This window comes from Dunckerocampus dactyliophorus, chromosome 19, assembly GCF_027744805.1.
Source record: "Dunckerocampus dactyliophorus isolate RoL2022-P2 chromosome 19, RoL_Ddac_1.1, whole genome shotgun sequence".
NCBI lineage: Eukaryota > Metazoa > Chordata > Actinopteri > Syngnathiformes > Syngnathidae > Dunckerocampus > Dunckerocampus dactyliophorus.
In genome coordinates, this window is record NC_072837.1 from 17172307 (window position 1) to 17195480 (window position 23174).

The window sequence follows — 23174 nt, forward strand, 5'->3', positions numbered from 1 at the left end:
GTCCAATGCCACTGAAGTCATACAATTCAGAACTCAAATGAACGTCATAGAAAAAATAGGCCTCTAAAGTCACCCAAACGCATCGCCTCTGTGTCTTTTCATCATTCCGCTCTTGTCATCAAAGTTAAGACTGCGTGATTTGGCAATTTCGCGTTTTACCAACAGCAGTGATGAACTTATGACAGCCTGACGGTTGTAAAGTCTATTTAAGTGACGATGTCTTACCTGTACGAAAAAAGGGCCAACACTGCTGGACGGTGCTGCACATCAGAGGCCGTGTTTCACGGGTGGCACCAGGGAAACGGGACAACTGGGGACAATGGCAACAAATATGGCAGTCCGGTATAAAAGAGAAAAAAGAGCCACTTTTCACACTTTCATACTGACCTAAACAAACTGTGGCCTTCTGAATCAAGAGCGTGACGACATTAGAAAGATAGACATCGAGTGGATGAAGACAGTTTTTCTTGTTTAATTAGTAAACAATAACTTATGTGCAGAAATCAACTCCAGTACTCAACTGTTCACCGCAGTCATCAGGGATGTCCAAGCTTTTTTTCCACAAAAGCACATACAGAACAACTGCAGGATACTTTAATACGTTTTCTATTAAAAACAATCCAACGTAGGTCAACATATCTGAACAAAACAAACTCTTTGCTTTGTGTTACAGGCGACAAAACTAATTAGTGCAAAATCTGATGACAGCTCATTAATAATTAATTTATTTTATTTTTAGAACATACTGTAGACCAAAAAAAACAACAAAAAACAAGCTGCGGCCTGAGGGCCCGCGGGCCATACTTGTGACTGAGTTAGTCACATTGTTTACATATGTTTTATTCATATCATTATCATCACTTATCTACTAGATTTCTTCACATTGGTATCCAACATGAAGCTCGTTGTGTATAAGGACTTGTGGTGATATCTTTCACTTCAGGGATTCAGGAAAATAATAGTACATTTTAAATGGATGTACTGTATGGCGGTGTGAGCGTTATTACTGTTAGTTTGCCGCCACCTAGTGACCGAAAGAGAACGTTGACAAAGCACAAGGGGAAATTAATGCACAAATAACACATTTTGTAATAATTCATTCCGTTAAAGAAGTGAAAACACTTCTAGCGCTACACAATTATTTGTAGTGAGCAAATTTGTCACTAAGAAACAAGTATATAGAGTACTTTTTTAGTCAAAGCATATTATATGCGCATAATTAAAAATGTGGCCATAAAACATATATATCGTGAGCTGTTGTTTACCTGGGATATGACGGTATCCATTTTGAAACGACGTCGTCTCAAGTAGCTTAGCCATTTTGTGATATTCTGTAGGGGAAAAAAACAACCAGAAAAAACACAATTACTGTGACCTCACGACATGTGTAACTTTCCCTTTAATATTGCAACTCACTGTTGTCTTTCAGCGCGAATTATTTGGGCGTCGCCTCCAATTTACGTCATCAACTAATCTAGGGAAAAACCACAGGTGTGCTGAGAGGGATTTTAATAAAGTTGGGTCGTCATTATTATAGAAAACAAATGTCGTTGCACTGATCTAAAAAAAAGACTGGATCGAGCAACCTATTGTTTTCACGCGCCAAAATTTGAAGCCAGATTTTTTCGATCGCCGCCATCTTGGTGAGACCACCTTACGCGCCACAGCTTTGTGATTGTACTGGTATACGAACGCAGAATTAGTGAAAAATCATGAAAAACATCAGGAGTGCCAGTGAAGGAAGCGAGGATGAGGAAACACAACTTAAAAAGCACTTCCCAAGAACCTTCCACTCGTAAGTACTTTTACTTGGCACCTTTTTTTGACCTGATATATGTGCCACTACTTGAACGGCTTTGCTTTGAAAAGTTCTCGAAATGTAACCAAAAGTTAAAGTATGAACTTTGATGGGTGGTTTTGCAAGAATTTTCTAGTTATACCTTCCTGTAACAACTAGGCCTTTTTTGGTGCCTAGCCTAGCAATCAATGATAAAATTATTTCTATGTAGTTTTTTACAGTAGGCTTTGAGTATTTGCACTTATCTAATGTCTTTTTGTACCAAAAAACAGCTTTTTTAAAAGCTACCACAACTACCAAGTTACATTAATTCTGATACCACACATGATTCACGCAAAGGTAGAAGACATGTGACAAAATTTCTGCTTTCTTCCTGCCTTAACCTTATCCTGAGATTAAAAAAAAATAATAATGGTTTACCGTAGGAAAATAATTAGACAAAGATAGACTTTAAATTCCGTACGTAAACAATGTTTGCAGGCTGCCACACAGCCAATTTTTCGTCCGTCTCGAAGCTAAAATACATCTTACTAGCTTGATAAATGACACAAAAGCGTATAAATCTGAGTAGTTATAACCTTTAGCGGTTGATTTTGGTGGCTATACGATCAATCGAAGTTTTACCAGTGCGTTGCCATACTGTTGTCTCGCAGCAAAGTGGTGTCACCAAGATGGCCGCCGCAAATTTCCATTGGCTTCAAAAATAAAACAATAGAAGCTCGATCCAGTCTTTTTTTTAGATCAGTGTGTCGTTGTCTTTGCAAACACTTTCACTGTTGTCTATTACCTTTCATTGGTTAATCGCGAGAAGGGTTTTGTACCCAATCAGTTTCAGACCGTGTTACCAGGTAAGATACGTGTGGCAACTGCACTGATTGACAGATGCTGTCGCCAATCAGAGGAACGTCAACTGCTTCCGTTCCATCAATGCTATATACTGTAGCTATAGCCAATGCTGTGACGCCAGTAGGGCGTATTTCTGTTTAAGTATTTATTTATATCCCCATACTAAAATACATGGTTATGGTTTAATGTATTTGAACATGCATAAAAGTTACATTGCAATACACCACATATTACAATTTACAGTTCCATATATCCCTGAAGGAGTAAGGAGAAGCAAAGCAAAATGCATGGTTGTAATTAGGTTTAATAAGCCTAATAATTACCCTCTTCGCAGAATAAGCGATCTTTGTTTTGTGGCGGAAATAAACTACGCATCCCATCGAGCAGTTCGCGCATTGCCATGACAGCAGCAGGACGCTATGGCGGTTAGCTAGCGACAGTAATAATTAATATTAATAATGAACTAATGGACAACAGGATGCGAGGGGTTGCGGGGACTCCGTCTGCTTCTGTCGCTAACGATGCCGAGCAGGGGGTCGAGGGCTGGGCCGTGAATCGACAGGGCCTCGTTGGCCAAGCGAGGGAAATCCAGGTGACCGGGGCGGCAGAGGTTTGTTGCCCGGCCGACAGAGCGACGGTGCGGTTCATGGTGGGCAACAGCAAGGCGTCTGTGAGCGATGTCACCAGTCGTGTGTCAAAGCGGGTGGAGTACATTTTACAGGCTGCCAGGTGGGAGGAATACACAACTAAAGGAGTGTAGACAATGCTAATGCTAGTTCTGCTAAGCTAACTTCCCTGCTAGTGAGTGGGAAGAGTGCTAACAGTATGAGTAAGAGTAGTGATGCTTTGGTAGTCTGTTCGTTATTTTCGAGTGGTTTGTGTTTGTGTTTGTGGCACAGTTTATAGTGCTCCCTGCACACCCGTTTCACTCCTGGAGTTTATAAAAATCAATTCATTTTGCCTTTAAATATAGCTGAAGTTAGCTTACAGGTGTGGAAAAAATATGTTTTCCTTTATTTTTCGCTACTTGCTTTACCTCCCCTGAACATTTGTGGTCCTGCGTCACACTTTGAAAACCCCTGCTTTACATTGGACTAGATACAGTATTTTTTTCAAGCTTATGTTCCATTTGAGCTGATCTTCAGGTGACTGGTGATGGGGAAAAGTGTTCACATGACAACATGATTATGATATCATATTCTTCCTCTTTATGAGCAGACAACATGGAGTGAGAGAAGAAGACGTCACCGTGAGGAAATTTCTCCACCGGGATGAAGAACTGTATCACATGAACTCAGAGGTAAGGTGCAGTGAAAGTTACATAAGTGGATATGCGCACGTACACTCCAGTGCACTTTCTATGTTTCAATGGATTGTGCAAGCGTACTTAACGTTGCGGCCTCTGAGTGTATGTATGTGTGTCTTTCAGGTGACGGTGACCTTCTCGGACTTTGAGAAGATGGAGCAAGTGTGCATCATCCTGTTGGAGAAACTGGACAAGAGTGTCTCCGTGGGAATGCCTCGGTTTTTCCACAGCGCGGAATGCCTAAATCGCATCAGGTAAACACATTTTGCTGTCTTCTCGATGTTATCTGCCGTGGTTTGTGTGTGTTTATGTGTGATACATGTACAGTGGTCTGAAAAAGTCAATTATGAGTTAGCTAAGCCCTAATATACCGTACGTATACTGTGTGTGTGTGTGTGCGTGCGCAGGCAGAGTGTATGCGTGTCAGCAGTGGACAACGCCCAGCAGAAGGCCAGCAGAGTCAGCCAGCTGCTGGGACAAAGTCTGGGAGCACCCACCCTGATCCGAGAGATGGACACGCGGGAATGGAGGGGCAAGGACGAGGACGGTGCCCAGTGGGGTGAAGACACCTCCCATGCTGCTGCTGCCCTTCTTCCTCGAATACCCACCATCACTGCCACCTCACTGGTGTCCGTTTACTTCCGGCTGCGGGAAGGAAGCAGGAAGAAACTCTAAAATGTTGGGGGGTAAAAGGCTTGCAACAAATACACTCCTGATCAAAATTCATAAGCATTTGGAAAAATGTGAAGAATGTACATTTTGCACTGTTGGGTCGTAAGCAGGTTCTATGTCGAGCATCAAAATGCAAAAAGAAGAAATGGGAGTGAGACAAAAAAGCAATTTATTGTGAAGAAGCATTAAAGTGAAATAGGCTGTTCATCAGCTGATCAAAAGTTTAAGAGTATAGCTTAAAAAAAGCCTGAAATCCCCCAAAATAGAAATCAAATGTAGAAAAAAGGAGTGAGTAATGAGTAGCTGTGCCATTCTTGTTCATGAGGTGAAAAATGGCTGTGGGCATGCTTGATGCCAGTGTTTCCAGGAGGCTAGTGGGAATGTTGCTCCAGGTGGTGAAGATGGCTTCATGGAGGGTATCCACTGTCTGGAACTGATGTCCGTTTGTATAAATCCATCCCCAAATGTTCTCCATTGGATTTAGATGAGGGGAACACGCAGGATGGTCCAAAAGAGTGAGCTGAGTCCTCTGGAAGAAGTCCTTTGTGAAGTGCAGCGTTGTCCTGTAGAAGAAGTCATTACCACACAGACGAGGACCTTCAGTCATGAGGGATGCCCCCTGCAACATCTCCACATAGCCATCTGCCGTTTGACGCCCCTGCACAACCTGAAGCTCCATTGTTCCATTGACGGATCATGATGGCGCCCCTCCACTGTGCCGTGTGGAAAACATCTCAGGTGGGATCTCCTTGTCATGCAGTAACGTTGGAAGCCATCAGGACCATCAAGGCAGAATAAAACTTTCTTCCACCTTTCAATGTCCCATGTTTGGTGCTCTCCTGCAAATTCCAAACCCTGAAGCAGACGAGGCCTTTGAAGACGTTTTTTCTTCTTAAAAGCCTTCTCTGGCAGATGGCGTCTGATGGTTATTGGCCTGCACTCGGCACCAGTAACAACCTTCATTTGGGCCGAGGATGGTCCCGTGTCTTGACAGACAGCCAATGGGATCCTGCGGCTCATTTTTTTGGGTCTACCACTTGACTTGACTTTTCAGGATGTTTGAAGAAGTTTGAAATGACTCTTACTGTGTCCGACCGCAGCAGCAATGGCGAAGAGAAAAAGCTTTTTTGCCTTTGCCATCAAGAGATCATGACGGTGTGAATACCTGACACTAAATCACATTCAGTCCTTATTTTTAACAACATTTTGCCTTTTAAAGGCTATGCTCTTAAACTTTTGATGAGCTGATGAACAGCCTATTTCACTTTAATGCTTCTTCACAATAAATTGCTTTTTTGTCTCACTCTCATTTCTTCTTTTTGCATTTTGAAAGGCTACACTGTTTTTGGGATCTTTATGTGAGACATGAACACACGTCTCTCTTTTCTGTGCGTTGTAAAGATATAAAAAGGCAGCTAACGCACGTAATGGGACACACCTATTCTGCCTATAAAGCCTTCTGAAAAAAAACAACGCACCATTTCCATAAAGTGACCTGCATATTAGCAAAGCTACAGCGACATTGTTATTGTTGTTGTTAACATTATTACGCCCAAGAACTAAGTTTCTGGCGTAGTGACACCTCGCCACATCACACCGACTAGCTGCCGCCACTGCTGCTGTGTTTTTGAGTTTGGAAAAGTTAAGCTAGGTGTAGCATTCCTTTCTATGTTGCTATGTGAAATCAATGCACCCAGGAAGGAAGTTCCGCTAATGTTTCAAATGAACAAAATAGTGTAAGTATTCCATTTTATCATGAATGTACCTGCTACTACACGCTCACAACGTGGATAGAAAACCATAAAACCTTGTTGGAGCTTTTTGGAGGTGTTTTAATAGCAGCCATTTTAGGTGGAATAGGTGTGTCCCATTACCTGCCTCGTTTTAGCTGTTTTTATATCTTTAGAACACACACAAACGAGAAAGACGTGTGTTCATGTCTCACATAAGGATTGTGGATGATGGGCTAAATTCCCAAAGAAGTGAACTTTTCCTTTAAGATCCAACAGTGCAAAATGTACATTCTTGACATTTTTCAACTACTCTTATGAAGTGTTTTTTTGTTTTGTTTTAAGGTAGGGGTCAGCAACCTTTAGCATCAAAAGAGCCATTTTGCCTCCTCTTCCAGTAAAGAAAAATGGTCTGGCGCCGCAAAACATGGCAGCTTATAAACATTTTAAAAGTTTTAATCTTTGTCAGATGTTACCTTTTAGAGCAACAGAAGTGCAGAGTGCACGTGTAGGCCTACTTTGAAATCATTTCAACACTCAACTATGTAGGCTTTCTTGAGTCATTCCTGTGTTTGTGTCAAATGAAAAGGAAATGTAGCCAAGTTGAACATAAAAAAGCCCGTGAGAGTTGAGTGCATATCAGTACGTCTGCTCATCATCATTTCCATCACTTGACTCATCACAGGCAATTCAATATGCTGGCACTGAATTCATGGCATCAATTTGCCTCCTGGTGATGTTTACCATTCTACTGGTCCTGTTCTTCTTTATTTATTTATTGGGGCAATAGATGCTGTGATATTTTTCTATTCTTCCGTGTTCGGTGCTCAGAAGCCACAAAAAGAAGCCTGAAGCCCTGCATGCAAATTCGGAGCCGCGGGTCGTCGACCATTGATTTAAGGTAAGATTAAAAATTTTAAATGCATCATTTATTTGCACTCACACATTCATAGTTATACATACAGCCTGTCTTTGGATGTTATTGTTTCTTGGCACATTTTGGTTGAAAATAGCAAAACACAGCACTTTGCAAAATGACTGGGCCACCATGAGATTAATAGCAATTCTATCATGATCGTTTCCAATGATTTCTCACAAAAACCAAAAGCAGGTAGCGTCTTTGAGGTGAAGTACAACATGTATTTAGCCTGCTTACATGTGGGCAAAAGCAGAAACGATTGATATTTTCAAATACAAATTAGTTGCACAGCTTCAAAGTATTAACTCTTTAGCTTTTGTGCTTTTAGTTGTTCTTGAGCAAAAGAGCTGTTTCACTATAAATACCAGTTTAATTCATTTTACTTAAAGCATTGCGGTCAAAAATGGTTTGATGACCACAGTTTGACCCTGGAACAGATTGTTTCCATTATGTAACCATTTGACTTTATGTGTTCAGCCTCACAGGTTTACTAGTACTAGTAGTAATAGGTAGTAGTGACCCAGTACTGTACTGTAAAATACATCAAGCTCGCTGGTGCTTAGACGGGGAGTCGTGAGTGGACCCATCCCATCACAAGTTGGCTCAGGCATCCTCCGTTTCGTCCTCGGGGAAGATCTTTCTGAGCCAAGGCAGCGGGACGAAGCGCTCGCCGTCGAAATGTGAAAAGTACTTCTCCAAGGTGGGAATGTCCGGCTAAAAACATCCCAGAGTGAATCCACGGCACAGCTGAAGATGTGTTGCCATGTTTATCCTGCTTCGTACCTGCGTCCCTCGGATGCGCTTGAGTTGCGTTTGAGGCAGGTAGGCCACAAACAGAGACGCCGGTCTGGGCCCGCCGAACAGAACCTTGTAGTGTGGCGTCTTCTCTGCTGCGTGGGCCTGAAAGGGCGATCACAGTGACCGTGGGGGTCATTTATTCACATGACTGGAAAGGACGTTTATGGCGCCCCCTATGGCTTGTTGTCAGAAAGACCTGCTAGCATTTACAGTGGTGTGAAAGTGTTTGCCGCCTTCCTGATGTATTTCTTTTGATGTTTGTCACACTTGAATGTTTCCAATCATCCAACAAATGTAAATATTAGTCAGCGGCAACACAACTGAACACAAAATGCAGTTTCGAAATGAAACTTTTTATGATTAAGGGAGGAAAAAAATCCAAACCTACATGACCCTGTGCGAAAAAGTGATTGCCGTGTTTGTTTGTTTCTTTTACTAATCTTGCTCAAATTTTATGCACGTGTGCTTGTCAGTCCCCGAAATGTGCACCAAATTTGGTGGCGGTTGGGCGAAACACCCTAAAGTCACAGCAGGTGTTTTTGTGTGAGAAAATTTCAAGTCAATCCCATTTATGGTGTTTAATAACAGCGCCACCATGTGGTGTGTTTGTCAGAGAAATTAGTGCCCACACTGTGCCGAATTAGTAAATAGTTCCATCCAGACAGGAACGATCAGTGAGTGAAAAGGATGTAATACGCAAGGCACACCTACGTGTGGCGCTGTAAACACAGACGGAACCACGTGACACAGCAAACTATAGCAGAAGTCCGTCATCTTCCGCTTTCCAAGGCTCACCTGCACACTTACGAGAAGTGGAATTACTGCAACAAGTGTGGACTGGGGGGAGTCACGTCCGTCCAAATATCCACATATTATGTTGGCTGGTCGTTAGGTGTCACGATAATCACTAAAGCCATGAATCCAACGACAAAAACAACAGGTTGATAATTATGACACCCTGGATAAATTGACGTGCATGTGCGTCTGCTCGTCTCTCTGCGCCACACAGGCTGGACGACGAAGAGGGTTCACTCTGCATCTGTTTGTGCGCATCGGTTCTATAGTGGAATGAACGGAGAGAGTGAGCCCTCATCTCATTCAGCCTCTTTGTGGAGGCGGGGCGTTTTCAGATTTCCCCACTCTGGAAGCCGTTTTTAAAAAATAGCGTTTCAGAGCATCCAGAAGGCCGTTTCCTTGTGGCTGAAAGGCTGAAACCATAAAATAGTTGACCCTTTTGACCTGAAAAGGTTTCCGTGTGGGCAGCCCCACAGAGTGTTAGCTCCTGAGGCTACACGCCAGCAGATTACAATCATGAAGCGTTCACACGGAAGAATCATTGTATGCCTGATATTTGTCTGCACACGTGATCTATGCATAGCTAGCATTCGCCACCCCGCAAATTTTTGATCAAAAATTTGTCGGCAAATTCGCCCGATTTACAAAAAATTATTTTTTTTTTTCAGAAAACCCATTTCATTCACCCTACATCTGCAATCATTTACAAATATGTGATAATGAAGCATAACATGTCAGAATAACCGGATTATAAACAAATACGTATATGACATAAACACACAATAACATACTGTGGCAAGCTTGAGTCAGACAGCCAACGCAGCATAAACGAACAAAAAGGTCATCGACTCCAACCACTACGTCATCACCGTGCAATCAACACAAGTGTGTGTGTGCGGCATATTTCAGCTTCTGTGCATTTAGCTTGTTAGCTTCCGAGCAAACAATGGCACAATTACAGACGGGGAAGGTTGCTCAATGAAAATGAATAAGACGTTGGAATGTATCGAGATGCACGTGTACACTAACAAACTTTGAAAGTGTTTTTTAGTCAGGTGAGGTGCAGGCGGGTACTGACCTCCACATCGCTGTACATCCTGTCAACCCACTCGGCGGGGGCCCGCATCTCAGAGTCCCAGCTGACCACCACCCCAACCCGGTGCCCCTTCCTCTCTATCACCACCTCGCCCACCCGCAGGAAGACGTAGGGCGGCCGCGGACTGCGCACGGCCTTGGAGGCTGCGGCGGCAAATGAATGAAAAGTTAACTTTACGGTCTTTGTGGCGGCTGCGCCTAATATTTTGGCCTGAAGGATCATCGCTGTGGGGGTACGCTAACCTCCAAAGAATCCCTGATTGTTGTCACGCAGCATGGTTTCCATGGCAACCATCTTCTTGGCCACTTCGTCTTCCGTCTGGAGACCGAGGAAGGACCTTCACAGGAGCACAAATGGCGGTGTGTTCGGGTGCTGCGGGGAAACAGCACGTCGGAAGCTGGAGGAGGCGTCAGATGGAGGAGACTCACCACACTTTGGACACCTGCCGCTCTCCCCACTCTGTCCACGCACTTGCATTGAGGTACGACTTCCTCCACTCGTTCCACACTCGAAGAAACCTGAAATGATCGCTTTTGTCACGTCTAGCGCTACAAAGACGGATTTTGTCCACGTGTCTAACAATGGCAATGGTTGCCTTGGTTGCACTTCAACTAGTGTATTTGTCCTGCACATAAAAGGGGGCATTTGACGTCACATTATTCTACTTCCGCTCAAAAATGTAGCCATCCCGCCTGGTGTATTGTACAAAAAATGAGGAAGTTATTTTTATGGAGCGTTATGATGAGTTCCCAAACGATTATGACTGCCAAAAACAACGCTGTCGCCGCCAATAGAGCGAGGAAGGACTGCTGGAAAATTAAGTATAACTACAGGTAACTATATAGTTAACTACAACTATACCCTGCACCAGTAGCTATACGCTAACCTGCAAAAGACAGCGGCATGTTCTACATAACGTGCTGTTAATGAATTGATTGGCTGCGGAAGTAAAGACGCGGCAACAGGATCTCATCATTCATTGGCTGGACAGTGTTGGCCATTGTGACGTCACCGCTGGTTGTCGCCTGTCACTCACGGAGTTGCATTGCTACAGAAATGATTGCGTGTTCATTTCATTTACACTTCGGGTTGGATTTCATTTTGCTTATTCCACTCAACACAGCTCGCTAAACCACCAAACTCGCTTGGCAGAATACCCCCTTTTATTGAGTATGGCTGCTAAATTTACACACCACGGGGCCAAAGAAAGAAATCTTCATGTAAAACTAGAATGATTATTTGTAAAATGAGTTATTGTTGTGTGAATGCTTTCAAAGACATTCACACTTATAAAATTCTGCACCAATTCTTTTTTTAAAATTTCGGACGCTTCCACAGGTCACATTTTTCAACTTATTCCAAATATTTCAACACAAAAATGTTCCACTTATTCACGCAGCGTGCGCTCTCTTTTCTCCATGTTTCAAAAATGTCCACATTTCCCAAAATTCTAAAATTTTCGCAAAATGTTCCCATTAAAAATGAATGGGCCATTTTTCCAAACATCCACAGTTCCTACATTTCTCAACGAATTCAAAACATTCCAATTATGAAAACGTTCCACTAACTAAGCACTTCAAAATTCACTATTTTAGACATTCAAAAAATTCCCGCTTTTTCCAAATTTTCCGGAACCCACATTTTTCTTTTTGTAATTCCAAAATTTTTGCAAAATTTAAATTTTTTTCCTAACGCTGCTTTGTTTCAATGGGCTTTTTCCAGTGGACGGCCGATTATTTTTATGGTTGGACACATATCAACACTTAGCAGTACTATGCTAGGTGTTAGCATGTTAGCATTGCTAGCATTCTAACTCTTCCTCTGTTCATTTTACATTTCAGCACAATTCCGCATAGTCTACAAATGTTTACATGCATTCTACATTCTAATAACGTTCTTGCATTTTTCCAATTCTTGCGACACTTCCACTCATTTCTACCTTCATTTAAAAACTTAGACATTCCTGCTCCATTTGAACATTCATACATTTCAACACCATTTCAGTTTGGCTTCAGCTCACCTTCTAAAATATTTCTACACTCATTCTGCATTTTGACAGCATTTCAGTACAGCTTCAGCTCATCTTCCAAAATATTCCTGCAGTCATTTTACATTTCAAAATTCATTCTACAATATTTCAGTTAAGCTTCTGCATTGCAGGCATTCACATGCAATTTTGACAGCCGAAATTGCATTCTCTAGTTATTATTATTATTAGTCTAGAATGGGTTAGTTGGTTTGACATTATTTCTTTCCTATGGGGAAATTTGCCTTAGCTTACATTTCAGTTTTGGAGTGAATTCATGTTGAAAATGGAGGTTCCACTGTAGTTGAGTGTTAAGGCGCATGTGTCAAACTCGTGCCCTGGAGGGCCGAGACGCTGCAGGTTTTCTCTCCAACCAGTTTCTTCAGCAGGTGATTTAATTGATGAGCTCCTTCCCTCAAACTGAAGGTGTTGATCATTAAAATCACCTGCTTTAGTGGCTGGCTGGAAAGAAAACCTGCAGTGTCTCCGCCCTCCATGGCACGAGTTTGACACCCCAGAGTGCAGTTGACCATATTGGCCACTAGGTGGCGCCACTGCCTTTCTATTGCTGCATTCCAGACTACTATGAAATAGGAAATAGAAGAAAGCATTCCAAGTCAAGTATAAACAACGAAGCGCAACGACAAGCTAGAAATTATTTCATGTCGTCTGTTGCAGTAACATTTTTACATTGTAAAAATATGTTAAGTGGCGATATGTAGTGTTGGATAAGGAATAAATACAGATGTATGTAGTCGTGACAATTTTGTTGTACGACACCAGACTTCACACCTCGATGACCAAGTGAAAACGAGCAAATGTTTCTCGTTTTTGAAATAAACGAGAGAACAAGACTACATCCACAACGATTCGTGATTGAAGTGCAGCGCAAGCTGCACGATGGAGTACATTGTGGTTGTCTACTAGAAGCGAGTACTGGCTGGCATACTCATTCTCATATTGACCATGAAAGTTTAAAGTAACATTACTGCAGTGACTCATTTCCACGCCCCTCCCTTCCAGTGGACCTTTCCCGCCCCACGCGTAGACCCTGCAGTACTACCGTGTGGACGTGTGGAGGCGCTGCGACGCCGTAGAGCCGCTCCAGCGGGAGATGAAGTACTGGGCGGGCAAGGCGGACAGCAGCAGCGCCAACTGGAGAGCCGCGGTGGCCGTCAGCTGAGGCATCACCTGCGGGCACACACCGTGGGTAATAAAATCTCCATGCGCCAAGCTTGGGCATGGCAAACACAACTTTAAGGAAACAAATTAACTCGTGTGTGGAAGTTTAGTCCTTACCTTGTTTTGGATAAAATTCTACTCTGTTGTCCGACTAAAACATGGCTGATTAAGCAGTGTGTGTGCGTGTGGTTTATTGATAAACCAACGCCGCTGCCACCTGTCTGTTGACATGCCACAGCTGGGCGAGAGATGAAAAGGCATTAGGCTGCGTTTCGTCCAATCAGGGAAGCCCACGGAGGAACCAGGCGACCTCTCGTGACGCGCCACGTCAGAATTAAAACAAGCCTCCTCGAGGAAGCAGTGTAGTGACACGTCCTCGTCACCAGATGGGGCTGTTGCTAAGACACAACGATCCTTTTATTATTCGTAGCTTTATTTTATTGAATTAAAAATATGTAGTTAAAGTAAATTAAACTTTGCTTGTTTTTACATATGTGGATGGCTCTGGAGAACTGCGTACGGACTTCCATTTCATTCATCATGCTGTATTGAAAATAAGTCAATCCAAGTCTAAAACATCACCCAACTAACTCTCTTAGCTTTTAAACACCATAAAAGAAATGTATCTTCTGCAAATATAAATAAAATTGAGTTGTAATTTCATCCACATTGCACATTTGGAAGCAGTTTCCCAAATGTAGCGTGTAAAGACACCATTTAACTGAACATGAAGGCACGCATGTCTGTGCAGCGTCAACTACATTATTGAAAAGGTGCATTTGGTTTTATTATGCAGCACTTACCTTCTCTTTACACTCGTGCAAGTGTGAGGAGTTTGTAAAACGTGTGACGCAAAGTCAACTTCTCCCGAAACCAAGCAAAACTCTGCTGTCGTTTTAAAGCAGGTTGGATCCAGATCTGATCCAGATTGCACAATTGGCAGCAATTTCACAAATGCAACAAGCAGGAGCAAATTTCACTCGACATTAAAAGACACTTGAGTCTTGGTGTTGCATCTTTTTACAGTTCCTTCCCTCCGGGATTAAACTTGAGCAGCTTTCAATGACAGACGACAAAATTAGAACATCAAGTGTATACAGAAACACAAGTGTTTATTCCTTCGAAATATTGGTATGAACTAACAGGACAGCAGTACTTTGCCTACACGTGTATGTACGTACATTCTACCTGGTAGGCTTCCTTTCATCTTCTCTTCATACTGTGTATATATATTGTACATTTATAAAAAAGTATCCAAACTAACAATTAAGTTCTCTTTAAAATGTGGAAAACAGAAAGGCCCCCCTACCTTCACAACGCCACCCCACTCTTAGAACTGGAAATGCTAACGCACGCACGCGCTCGCGCTCACACACACCCACCCACACACACACACACACACACACACACACGTGCAGACGCAGACCATTGAGGGTGATATCGACAAACATAGCAGTATCCCTTTAAGGCCCCTTTGCGATCATGTCAGTTTGTCAGGAACGGCACTGCAGCCGTTCGCATTTCATTTCCTAAAACTGTTAACATGTGACTGAGATTGGAAAGAAATGAAAGAGACTTGAAACACGCATGACATCAAAACTGAAAGGTCGGATTTGCAGCATGTCTTGTCGAACACACAGTGGAACCTTCAAAGTCCAAACACCCGTAAAAAGTCACACAATTTGGACTTACTGCTCATCATGGTGAGAGACTTTTGTTGTTTTGCTTTTTCTTTGGCAACAGGAAATGGTGGTGAAGTAGTACACAGCAGAAGATGTGACGAACTCATCAAGTGCAACATTTGGAAGTTTGACTATAAAGTGGTTCACTCCTTTTTAAACTTGCAAAAATGTAAACAAAAAAACACGATACATGACGTTGCCTTCAGCAAAACTCCCTTTCCTCAGCTTCCACGTTTCTTATGCATCGTTTACTAAACAGCATTTCACTTCTTTTTAAGCCTGCGAGACAAAAAACAACACTGCCTGTTAGGCCTGTCACGATAACAAATTTTGCTGGTCGATGCTACGAATTATCATCGATAATTGATAACATCGGCAATGGTGTTTGTGATAATTTAAATAATTTTCATGTACCTTGTGTGAGCCACATTAGCTTGACACAGAAGATGCCTGTATCATACAGGCCCATTTTTTCATTAATTATATGGCATAAAACACCTGTCATCATAACACATTTTGCTGGTAGATAATTGTCCTACAAATTATTGTCGATAATCAACAATTTTTGCATTATTTATATGACATAAAAATGGGAGTGCATCGTATCAAATGCAATAAACTATTATAATCGGAATGTCAAGAGGTTTCTATCTGCGTTCGCTTCTGTGCCTTCATTCATGTTAGCATATGCGTTCTCACGAGGCTAATTTGATGCTAGCACTCCACTCACCAGTAGCCCCGCCTCCACAAAGAGGCTGAATGGCTGACAAGAGGGTTCACTCTCTCCGTTCATTCCATTATAGAACCGATGCGCACAGACAGATGAAGAGTGAACCATCTTGTCATCCAGCCTGTGTGGCACAGAGAAACGAGCAGATGAAACACACATGCATACATGCACATGTCACTTTATCCAGGGTGTCATAATTATCGACCTGCTTTTGTTTGTTTGTTTTAATTGTTCGATTGTTCGGGACAGGCCTACTTCCAGTACAGGTTCTAAGATTGCCATCATTTAACCCTGGAACAGACTAACTGAACAGCCTTGGAGGTTCCACCGTGTTGCTGTGACACCCGCGTGACACTGGCCAGAACAACATCAGTGGGTTCATCGTGAAAGGAAATTAGAACCCGCACAGAACATCCATCATTTACACCACAAGGAAGCAGCACACATCAGATGGACCATCGCATCCACACACAAATACAAATGCACCCACGTCACGCTAATTACACACTTTGCTTTAAAAGTTCCGTGTGTGTGTGTGTGTGTGTGTGTGTGTGTGTGTGTGTGCGTGCGTGCGTGCGGAGTTCACGAGAGAAGCAAGGTTTAAAAAGAAAAACAATTGTTTTAAAGTCCATCCCAGGTTAAACACACAGCATTCAAAGAAAGAAGCTGTACGTGCATCCTGATAGCACTGATTCCGAATAACACAACACTGCTCATAAATACACAACTTTGTATGACACACACACAACATAAAAGGCACAAGGTATTGCTAATGCGCACATGCGCATATGCTCGCTCACACACACACCATCAGTAAAATCCTTCAGAGCACGAGTACCAGCATTTTTACACCATTTGGTGTTTTAGCACACACACAGACACGCGCACACACACACACATTCATGGTGTATCATTGCTGTCCAAAAAAAAAACATATTTTTTTGGTTTTAAATCATGACAAGTGGGGAAAAAGCGGGAAAAAAAAAAGCTCCATGTTATTCATTGGACAGTGATGCCACATGCGCGCGCGCACGCACACACACACACACGCACACTTAAGACTTCCATGGGCAGGATGAGCGTCACATACAAATGTTAGAAAAGGGAAACGGGGGTGGGGGTGGTATAAAAATGAGGGAGGAGGGGCCAAGGCTCTCAGCTGAAGTGGGCTTCTTTGACTCCGCCCACAAAGAAAAGTTCCATAAAAGGAGTTCTCCTGGCGTCTTTCTAGAATCACCGGGGTTGCACCCCAAAGGTGGTTAAGGTCTGATGGGCAGGGGGGCGGTGTGTTTTTTTTGGGGGGAGGATGGGGGTCCAACATGGACCAATATATGAGGGGGAGTAGTAGGGGGAGAGGATTAGCAGCAGCTGGGCTAACAAGCGCTACCAGCCAATCAGGTTGGCCTTTGCCTTCTCGGTCAGCTTGCGGACACGCCCCTTGGAGGAGGTCCCAAAAGTGATGGAGGAGTCCTCAAAGAGCAGCTGCCTCTGCTCCTCCTCAGAGTCCTCCTCCATGTACCAGGTGGAGCGTCGCCCCTGGTTGCGTGTGCGCATGGAGCCTGCTGCCCCTTCCCCATCGTCATCCTCCCCGTCTGCCGCTGCTTCCTCCCTCCGAGTGCCTCTTTGCGTCCGAGGAGGAGACGTGACATCATCGTGCGCTCGCCTGCTGCTCCTCCTCAATGAAGGCTCGGGAGACTCCTCTGGCGGAGGAGGAGGAGGAGGAGGCGGTGGAGGTGGAGGAGGAGGCGGAGACACCTCTTCAGTCCTGACCACTCGCGGGCGGCCACGCCTCCTGGGAGTGGAGGCGGTGCCAGAGTCTGACAGAACGGACGTCTCCTGTGCTGAGGACGCTCCGCCTTCGTCACCCGTAGATTGGCCCAGCTCGTCGTCAGGGGTGGAGCTTGTGTAGTGGACGCTCTTGTCTCCATCGTCAGGCTCCGCCTTGCTCTTCCTGCCTTTCTTCTTGCTTGGGGGGCGACCTCGTGGCCTGGATGGGCTCGCTGGAGGACTCTCTGGCGGCTCCGTTCCGGATTTACGGCTTCTCCTTCCAATGCCGGCACTCGTGTGGCGACTGTGGCCGTTCAAGTGGGCTGTACCCTGGGAGGGGGGGCTTTCAGGAGAGGCTGGGGTGGGCGGAGCATGACACATCAAAGGCATTATTACACCCTTTGGCCATTTCATTAGGCACACCTGTCAAACTACAAGATAGGTACAAGAGTATTATAGGTGTTCCTAATATTGTGTCTTACCTGACAGGCGCCTCACAGGCGTCCTCAGTTTCCGCCGGGTGCTTCCCCCAACGGCGCCGTCCACGGCCACAGTAGTAGGCGTCGTTCTCTCAGCAGCTGGCGGCGAGGAGGTGGAGACCGAGTTGTGAGTCCGTAGTGAGCGTGTTGACTCTGACGGAGGAGGATTCTGTGAGTCGGTGGATACAAGACGTCAATGTCATGAGGTGATCTTACCTGCTGCGCTCGCTGTCTGGCCCGTGGCGTTGTGCGATGACGCCGGCGACGAGTGTGCAAAGTGGCGTGCAGCGCTGCGCGTGCGCCCCATGGCCGGCGTGTCCGTCTTGCCGTTGACTAGCTGAGGCGAATGTTTTACGGAGAGGTTTTGTCTTAGGGAGGGCGGCCGTGAGGGAGGCGGCGGCGGCGACGGCTCCCGGCGGCTCATCACGCGGGACGAGACACGCCTCTTCCTCTCTGGGCTGTGAGGCAACATGGCAGGTCACATGACAGTTGTCATGTTTGACAACAAGTGCACGTTGGACTCTTACCTCGATGCTGTGCTGCTGCCGGGAGACTCGCTGCAGCGCCGCCTCTTCACGTTGTGTCGAGTGGGGCGGTCGCTGGCGTGTCGGGCCTGGTGCTCGGCAGCCCGTCGGGTCAGTTTGTCCGACAGGCCATGGATGGCCCTGTAGTCGGCCAAGATGGAGCTCACGTGCTCCTCAAAGAGCGCGGAGAGCCTCAGACTCATGCTGTAGATCTGGACACATGCTATTGTTTGTACCCGGACGTGCACGTGTGTGCGTGCGTGTATCACTCACCCGTGACTTCTTACTAGGTGTGTACGCTTTGGAGTTGCTGAAAATAAGGCGGACGTCTTTGCAGAGCTCGATAGGTGACTGGTACTTTCCTTCAACCAGCGTGTTGAGGACCGTGCCAAAGTCCATGGGGGAGTCCACAATTTGGAGGTAATCCTGAAGCACAGGAAAGCCAGCGTCATGAGGCTATGGCCACACAAACATGCAGCGTTGGTGTCCCTTCATGTAGGCCTGTCATGATCACAAAATTTTGCTGGCCGATAATTGTGCTACAAATTGTCAATAATCAATTTTATTAGCAACATTTCTTGAGACCATTTTTTCATTATTTTCATGTGGTGTAATTCACATTTGAACTACTAGATGGTACTTAAGTATAGCGTACCTGAGTTAGCCACATTAGCTTGTCCGTATGTTTAAAATGTATGTACTGAACGGTTGCATTTCTTTTGCAATGTAGCGAGTGACACTGCCTGTGAGCGCGCACCATTTTGTACTGTTTTGTTTATATTTGCTGACCAAACGCCTCAGTAAGCGTTGAATGCCGGGATGAAGGCTCCGCTGCCCGAGGCAGGTCCATCAATAGTTGGCCCCACCCCCAGTTGAGAAAACTGTCCGTGTCGGTCGTCGGTGTTCCTACACTCACCTTGTTCATTCAGTTTAAAACCAGAATATTCCCACACTGCGGCTGTGGCATTCGCCATCGCTTCTGTGCCTTCATTCATATTAGTCACAAAGCTAACTGCTCTGTATCCACTCACTAGTAGCCCCGCCTCCACAAAGAGGCTGAATGAGATGATCGAGGGCTCACTCTCTCTGTTCACTCCACTATAGAACCAATGCGCACAGACAGATGCAGAGTGAACCATCTTGTCATCCGGCCTGTGTGGTACAGAGAGATGAGCAGATGAAACACACATGCATACAGGCACATGTCAATTTATCGAGGGTCTCATAATTATCAACCCGTTTTTTTTGTTTGTTTTTTTAATCGTTCGATTAATGGATTTATTGATTATCGTGACAGGCCTACCCTCATGGAAACTGTCATGTCATGTGCATGCCACTACAGTAGGTGGTGCTCCAACAGACCCCAAGAAAAAAAAAAAAAACAGCTTCTCTGCAATTCTTACTGCATACAACAAAACATGTGTAGTATCTGCCCATGCTTCTGTACCGGGTATTCCTGCAGGTCCACAGGTTCTCTGAAGGGTTCAGAGTCTTCGCACTGAAAGATGAGGTCCAGAAGCTCCTTGCAGCGCCCTCGCCACGCTTGAGGGTCATACGAGTGAGGTCGGGTACGCAGCTGGCGTCGCATGGGCCGCCGCCCCTGCAGGTGATAGCAAACAAAAAAGAAATATGACGTCGCTCATGTGCTTTGGATGCTAACAGAAGACAGGAAGAGCACCTGGTGGTTTTGTGCCGAGGTTCCAGGTGTGTTAGTGTCGTCATCCTCCTCCTCCTCATCCTACATGGACAACACATGTCTGTTTTTGTTTTGTTTTCCTTTTTTTGTTTTTTTTAGGCACACCAACAATAAAATATTTCAAGTGTTGGTATAGCATCTTCTTCTTGAAGTGACAAACAGTAGTTTACACATGAAGCGAGCACCTTACTAACACCGTGTTTTGCAACAGACCTCGTCCTCAGAGTCGGAGAAGGTGGCCTTCTTCATGCTTTTGTAGAGAGGCATGAGGTCCATCACACTTTGGTCCCTATGCCAGAAAGAAATACACGTTACTTGGAGATGACGGGGCTTGGAAGGAATGCTAAACCCTCATCAGGATGCTTTCCATTGTGTCATACCCAACACAATGATGCCAAATAGTGATTTTGATGGATTAGGGGCAAATGGCGTTTTTTTTTTTTTTTTTTTCCATATGTATTTTATATTATACAGCAATTCAATGGCTTAATGCGTCTCAATCCTTGTAGTGTTTTCACCCCACTTCACCATGCAAACATGTGACAATGCAAGTCATTTTTGTAGTCTACGCTACTTGTATTACCATATTTTCCAGAATATATATATATATATATATATATATATATATATATATATATATATATATATATATATACACACACACACACACATACATACACACACACACACACACACACACACACACACACATATATATATATTAATATTATTTTAAATGTTAATAATTCATAATGACTTGACATGAACCACGGAGTAAACGTTACTGTCGAGAGCCACAAGAGTGTGTTCTACGCTACCCATACTGAGGTTGAAGGATTCGGTGATGTGGAATGAGATTGGGAGCTTGGTGAACTTGCTTGTTGGACTCGCTGGCTTGTCATTGTTACGTTCACATACTGGACACGTATTCAGCCTGTTGTTCTGTGTGCTATTGTGTAGTTTAGTAACTTGCCTTTCCAGATTCAATGTTTTTCTTGCGCTTGAATTTTGTGAAATCAATTTGTAAATAAATGCGACTTATAGGTTTTTTTCCTCTTCACGATGCATTTTTGTGTGACTGATGCAACTTATAGTTGCTCCTCGCCACTTCACGGTTTGAATTTTGCAGCTTCACTCCACGGTTTTTCAAAACTATACTCCAGAACATTATGTAAAGATGCTAGCAGCTTTCTTTGAGCTTTCCTTTCTACCGTATACTTCACCATACCGGGATATCAGCATCATCACACGTAAACTTTTGTCGATACATTAACGACATTATTGTGAAATGTTTGTCAAGACTATCTTTTGGTAGACTATAACATTGGTGTGAAAACAGTGCCATCATGTGGTGGAAAGTATGAACTGCACATATTACTTTGCAGCATACCACCTTTGAGCCAACACAGTCATTCTGCGTATGAAAAGCACATATAATAACAATAATAGCTTTTAGTATTCTCACCTGAGCGAATCATCAAAAGGCAACGTCCGTGCCGTATGACGCATTCTAAAACTGTTCACAAAAGCAACAAAGCCCAAATGATTTGAGCGTTTCGTCTATTGCACGGTTACGATTTGGTCTCATTTGGTCTCATTTGGTCAAAGTCTGTTGGGCGAATTGGTCAGAATACAAGTTTTGTTTATTCTAACCCAAATAGCCGGCTTTCTGTGCGTTTTAGAACATGGCCTATGCAGGCTGTTTTGTTTATCCCACCATGACAGATATTCTCCACCAGATTTCATGTCGATCCGTCAAACTGGTGGCACACTGTGGGGCAAATATCTCAAAAGTGAAAATGGCCCAGTTCCGAGTGAGTTTTGGAGCTCCGGGTTCCAGACCACCAAAATATAAACATTTTGGCCGGTCCTGACACATCTGAAATTTTGGTGAGTTTTTCTACACATTTAGTACCCAAAACCAGGTGATTATAGGCCGAGAGGAACAATAATAAGAAGAATAAGAATAATAATAATAAGAAGAAAAATAAGAATAATAATAACAATAATAAGAAGAAGAAGAATATTACATATAACAAACAATTACAATATGGCCTTTGCACAACCGATGGGTCTCAGTGCTCGGGTCCTAATAAACAGCGATTACAATAGAATTAATGTTGGGTGAGACACACAAGCACCAGACTTGATTGCTAAAACTACAGGCTTTTACTGCCACTTTTAATTCTCACAACAGGCACAATAATACCTAATAAAAACACAAGCTATTGTTCCAGCTGTAACACACACCAAGCTAAAACTAAACTCTGAACCCCAAAACTCACTTCCTGTCCGCCCACCACTCAGCTCCCCTAGGGAACACGTTTATAGCAACACACATGAGCACAAGTATTATTTATGTCTTACATGACCTATTTAGTCTACTATATTGGTTAATAGGAGTGTAAGGGTGACTATTGGGGCGTTATTTCATATCTAGCGGGCTCTAATAATGTTAAAAATCCTATTTAGGTGGTAAACAGGTTTTCTATTCTCTGTGAAAAGAATCAATGTATAAATGAAAAATCCTACTTCATAAAAATTCTCTTAACCAATGAAGTGCGATAAACGAGGGATTACTGTATACTCCGGAGAAACTTATAGTGGAAAAAATATGGTAACTTGTTTTTTTTTTTTTTTTAACGTATCAGGACAAAAGTACTTTCGCTTTGTGTCCCCCCCAATGACTTGCGACAGCGATGAGATTCATTGTGGTTCTAGAATACTCACTTAATGAACTGCAGCATGAGATCAGAGACAAACTTGGCTGTGGTGACGATGAACGACCCCGGCTCATTAAACGTCTGGGCATTGTGCTCGATGTAACGGACCTCCCACATCAGAGATGACACTCGTCTGCGTCAGAAATGCACATTCGAATTGGTCTAGTGTGCTTAATCATGACACACACACACACAATCACAGGTACCTGTAGAAGCAGTTGACCAGCCTTTGGCGTATGGTGCTGAGGTCAGTGACGTAAGCCACCACCGTGCAGTACGTGGGGTAAGCTTGCAGGTCGACGGGAAAAGCAAATGGCGCTGCAATGTCTGAAGATGACAAGTTTTTATAAGAAAGACACACGACGTGACCACAATGTGACAGCAGCTCCTGCAGTTACACTACAT

The 23174-nt window shown here is 43.9% G+C and overlaps 4 protein-coding genes across 13 annotated transcripts in view; 1 reads left to right on the plus strand and 3 right to left on the minus strand.

Annotated features, from left to right (window-relative positions):
- The window catches only part of LOC129171903 (hormonally up-regulated neu tumor-associated kinase), a 140708-nt gene extending 138043 nt beyond the window's left edge, over positions 1–2665 (minus strand). For 2 of the 4 annotated variants that reach the window (XM_054760997.1, XM_054760998.1), the window contains exons 1-4: positions 2586–2665; positions 1417–1474; positions 1266–1331; positions 226–310 (exon numbers count right to left, since the gene is read on the minus strand). The gene's annotated coding sequence lies outside the window, so the exon portion shown is untranslated. Of the gene's footprint in view, positions 1–225; positions 311–1265; positions 1332–1416; positions 1684–2422; positions 2447–2585 lie in introns of those variants that run through there. The other 2 variants (XM_054760999.1, XM_054761000.1) reach the window with 2 other exon arrangements.
- Positions 1522–14564, plus strand: irak1bp1 (interleukin-1 receptor-associated kinase 1 binding protein 1). 5 transcript variants are annotated; one of them, XR_008566857.1, is made up of 6 exons: positions 3011–3373; positions 3863–3944; positions 4074–4204; positions 4358–7253; positions 9916–10441; positions 13010–14564. XR_008566857.1 is itself a non-coding variant. In XM_054761003.1 (4 exons), the coding sequence occupies exons 1-4, from the start codon at positions 3111–3113 to the stop codon at positions 4623–4625; spliced, it is 744 nt and encodes a 247-aa protein (XP_054616978.1). In that variant the 5' UTR covers positions 3011–3110; the 3' UTR covers positions 4626–10919. The 5 variants fall into 5 exon arrangements, 1 of the variants encoding a protein (XP_054616978.1); XR_008566859.1 differs by lacking the exon at positions 3011–3373 and adding an exon at positions 1522–1795 and having other exon boundaries at positions 4358–10441; XR_008566858.1 differs by having other exon boundaries at positions 4358–10793.
- On the minus strand, positions 7238–13969 carry si:dkey-261l7.2 (uncharacterized protein LOC569751 homolog). The gene is made up of 7 exons (XM_054761005.1): positions 13286–13969; positions 13050–13177; positions 10389–10478; positions 10203–10297; positions 9943–10103; positions 8055–8171; positions 7238–7985 (listed from the first exon to the last, which is right to left on the minus strand). Exons 2-7 carry the CDS (start codon positions 13172–13174, stop codon positions 7875–7877), a joined length of 699 nt encoding a protein of 232 aa, XP_054616980.1. The 5' UTR covers positions 13175–13177; positions 13286–13969; the 3' UTR covers positions 7238–7874.
- phip (pleckstrin homology domain interacting protein) overlaps positions 14282–23174 on the minus strand; it is a 38245-nt gene continuing 29352 nt past the window's right edge. For 2 of the 3 annotated variants that reach the window (XM_054760994.1, XM_054760995.1), the window contains 10 exons: positions 22976–23096; positions 22777–22902; positions 20260–20335; positions 20029–20088; positions 19798–19950; positions 18624–18776; positions 18354–18562; positions 18043–18284; positions 17830–17979; positions 14283–17703 (listed from right to left, as the gene is read on the minus strand). In XM_054760994.1, coding sequence (XP_054616969.1) covers positions 16964–17703; positions 17830–17979; positions 18043–18284; positions 18354–18562; positions 18624–18776; positions 19798–19950; positions 20029–20088; positions 20260–20335; positions 22777–22902; positions 22976–23096 — 2030 coding nt within the window. In that variant the 3' untranslated portion in view covers positions 14283–16963. Of the gene's footprint in view, positions 17704–17829; positions 17980–18042; positions 18285–18353; positions 18563–18623; positions 18777–19797; positions 19951–20028; positions 20089–20259; positions 20336–22776; positions 22903–22975; positions 23097–23174 lie in introns of all 3 variants that reach the window. The other variant, XM_054760993.1, reaches the window with a different exon arrangement.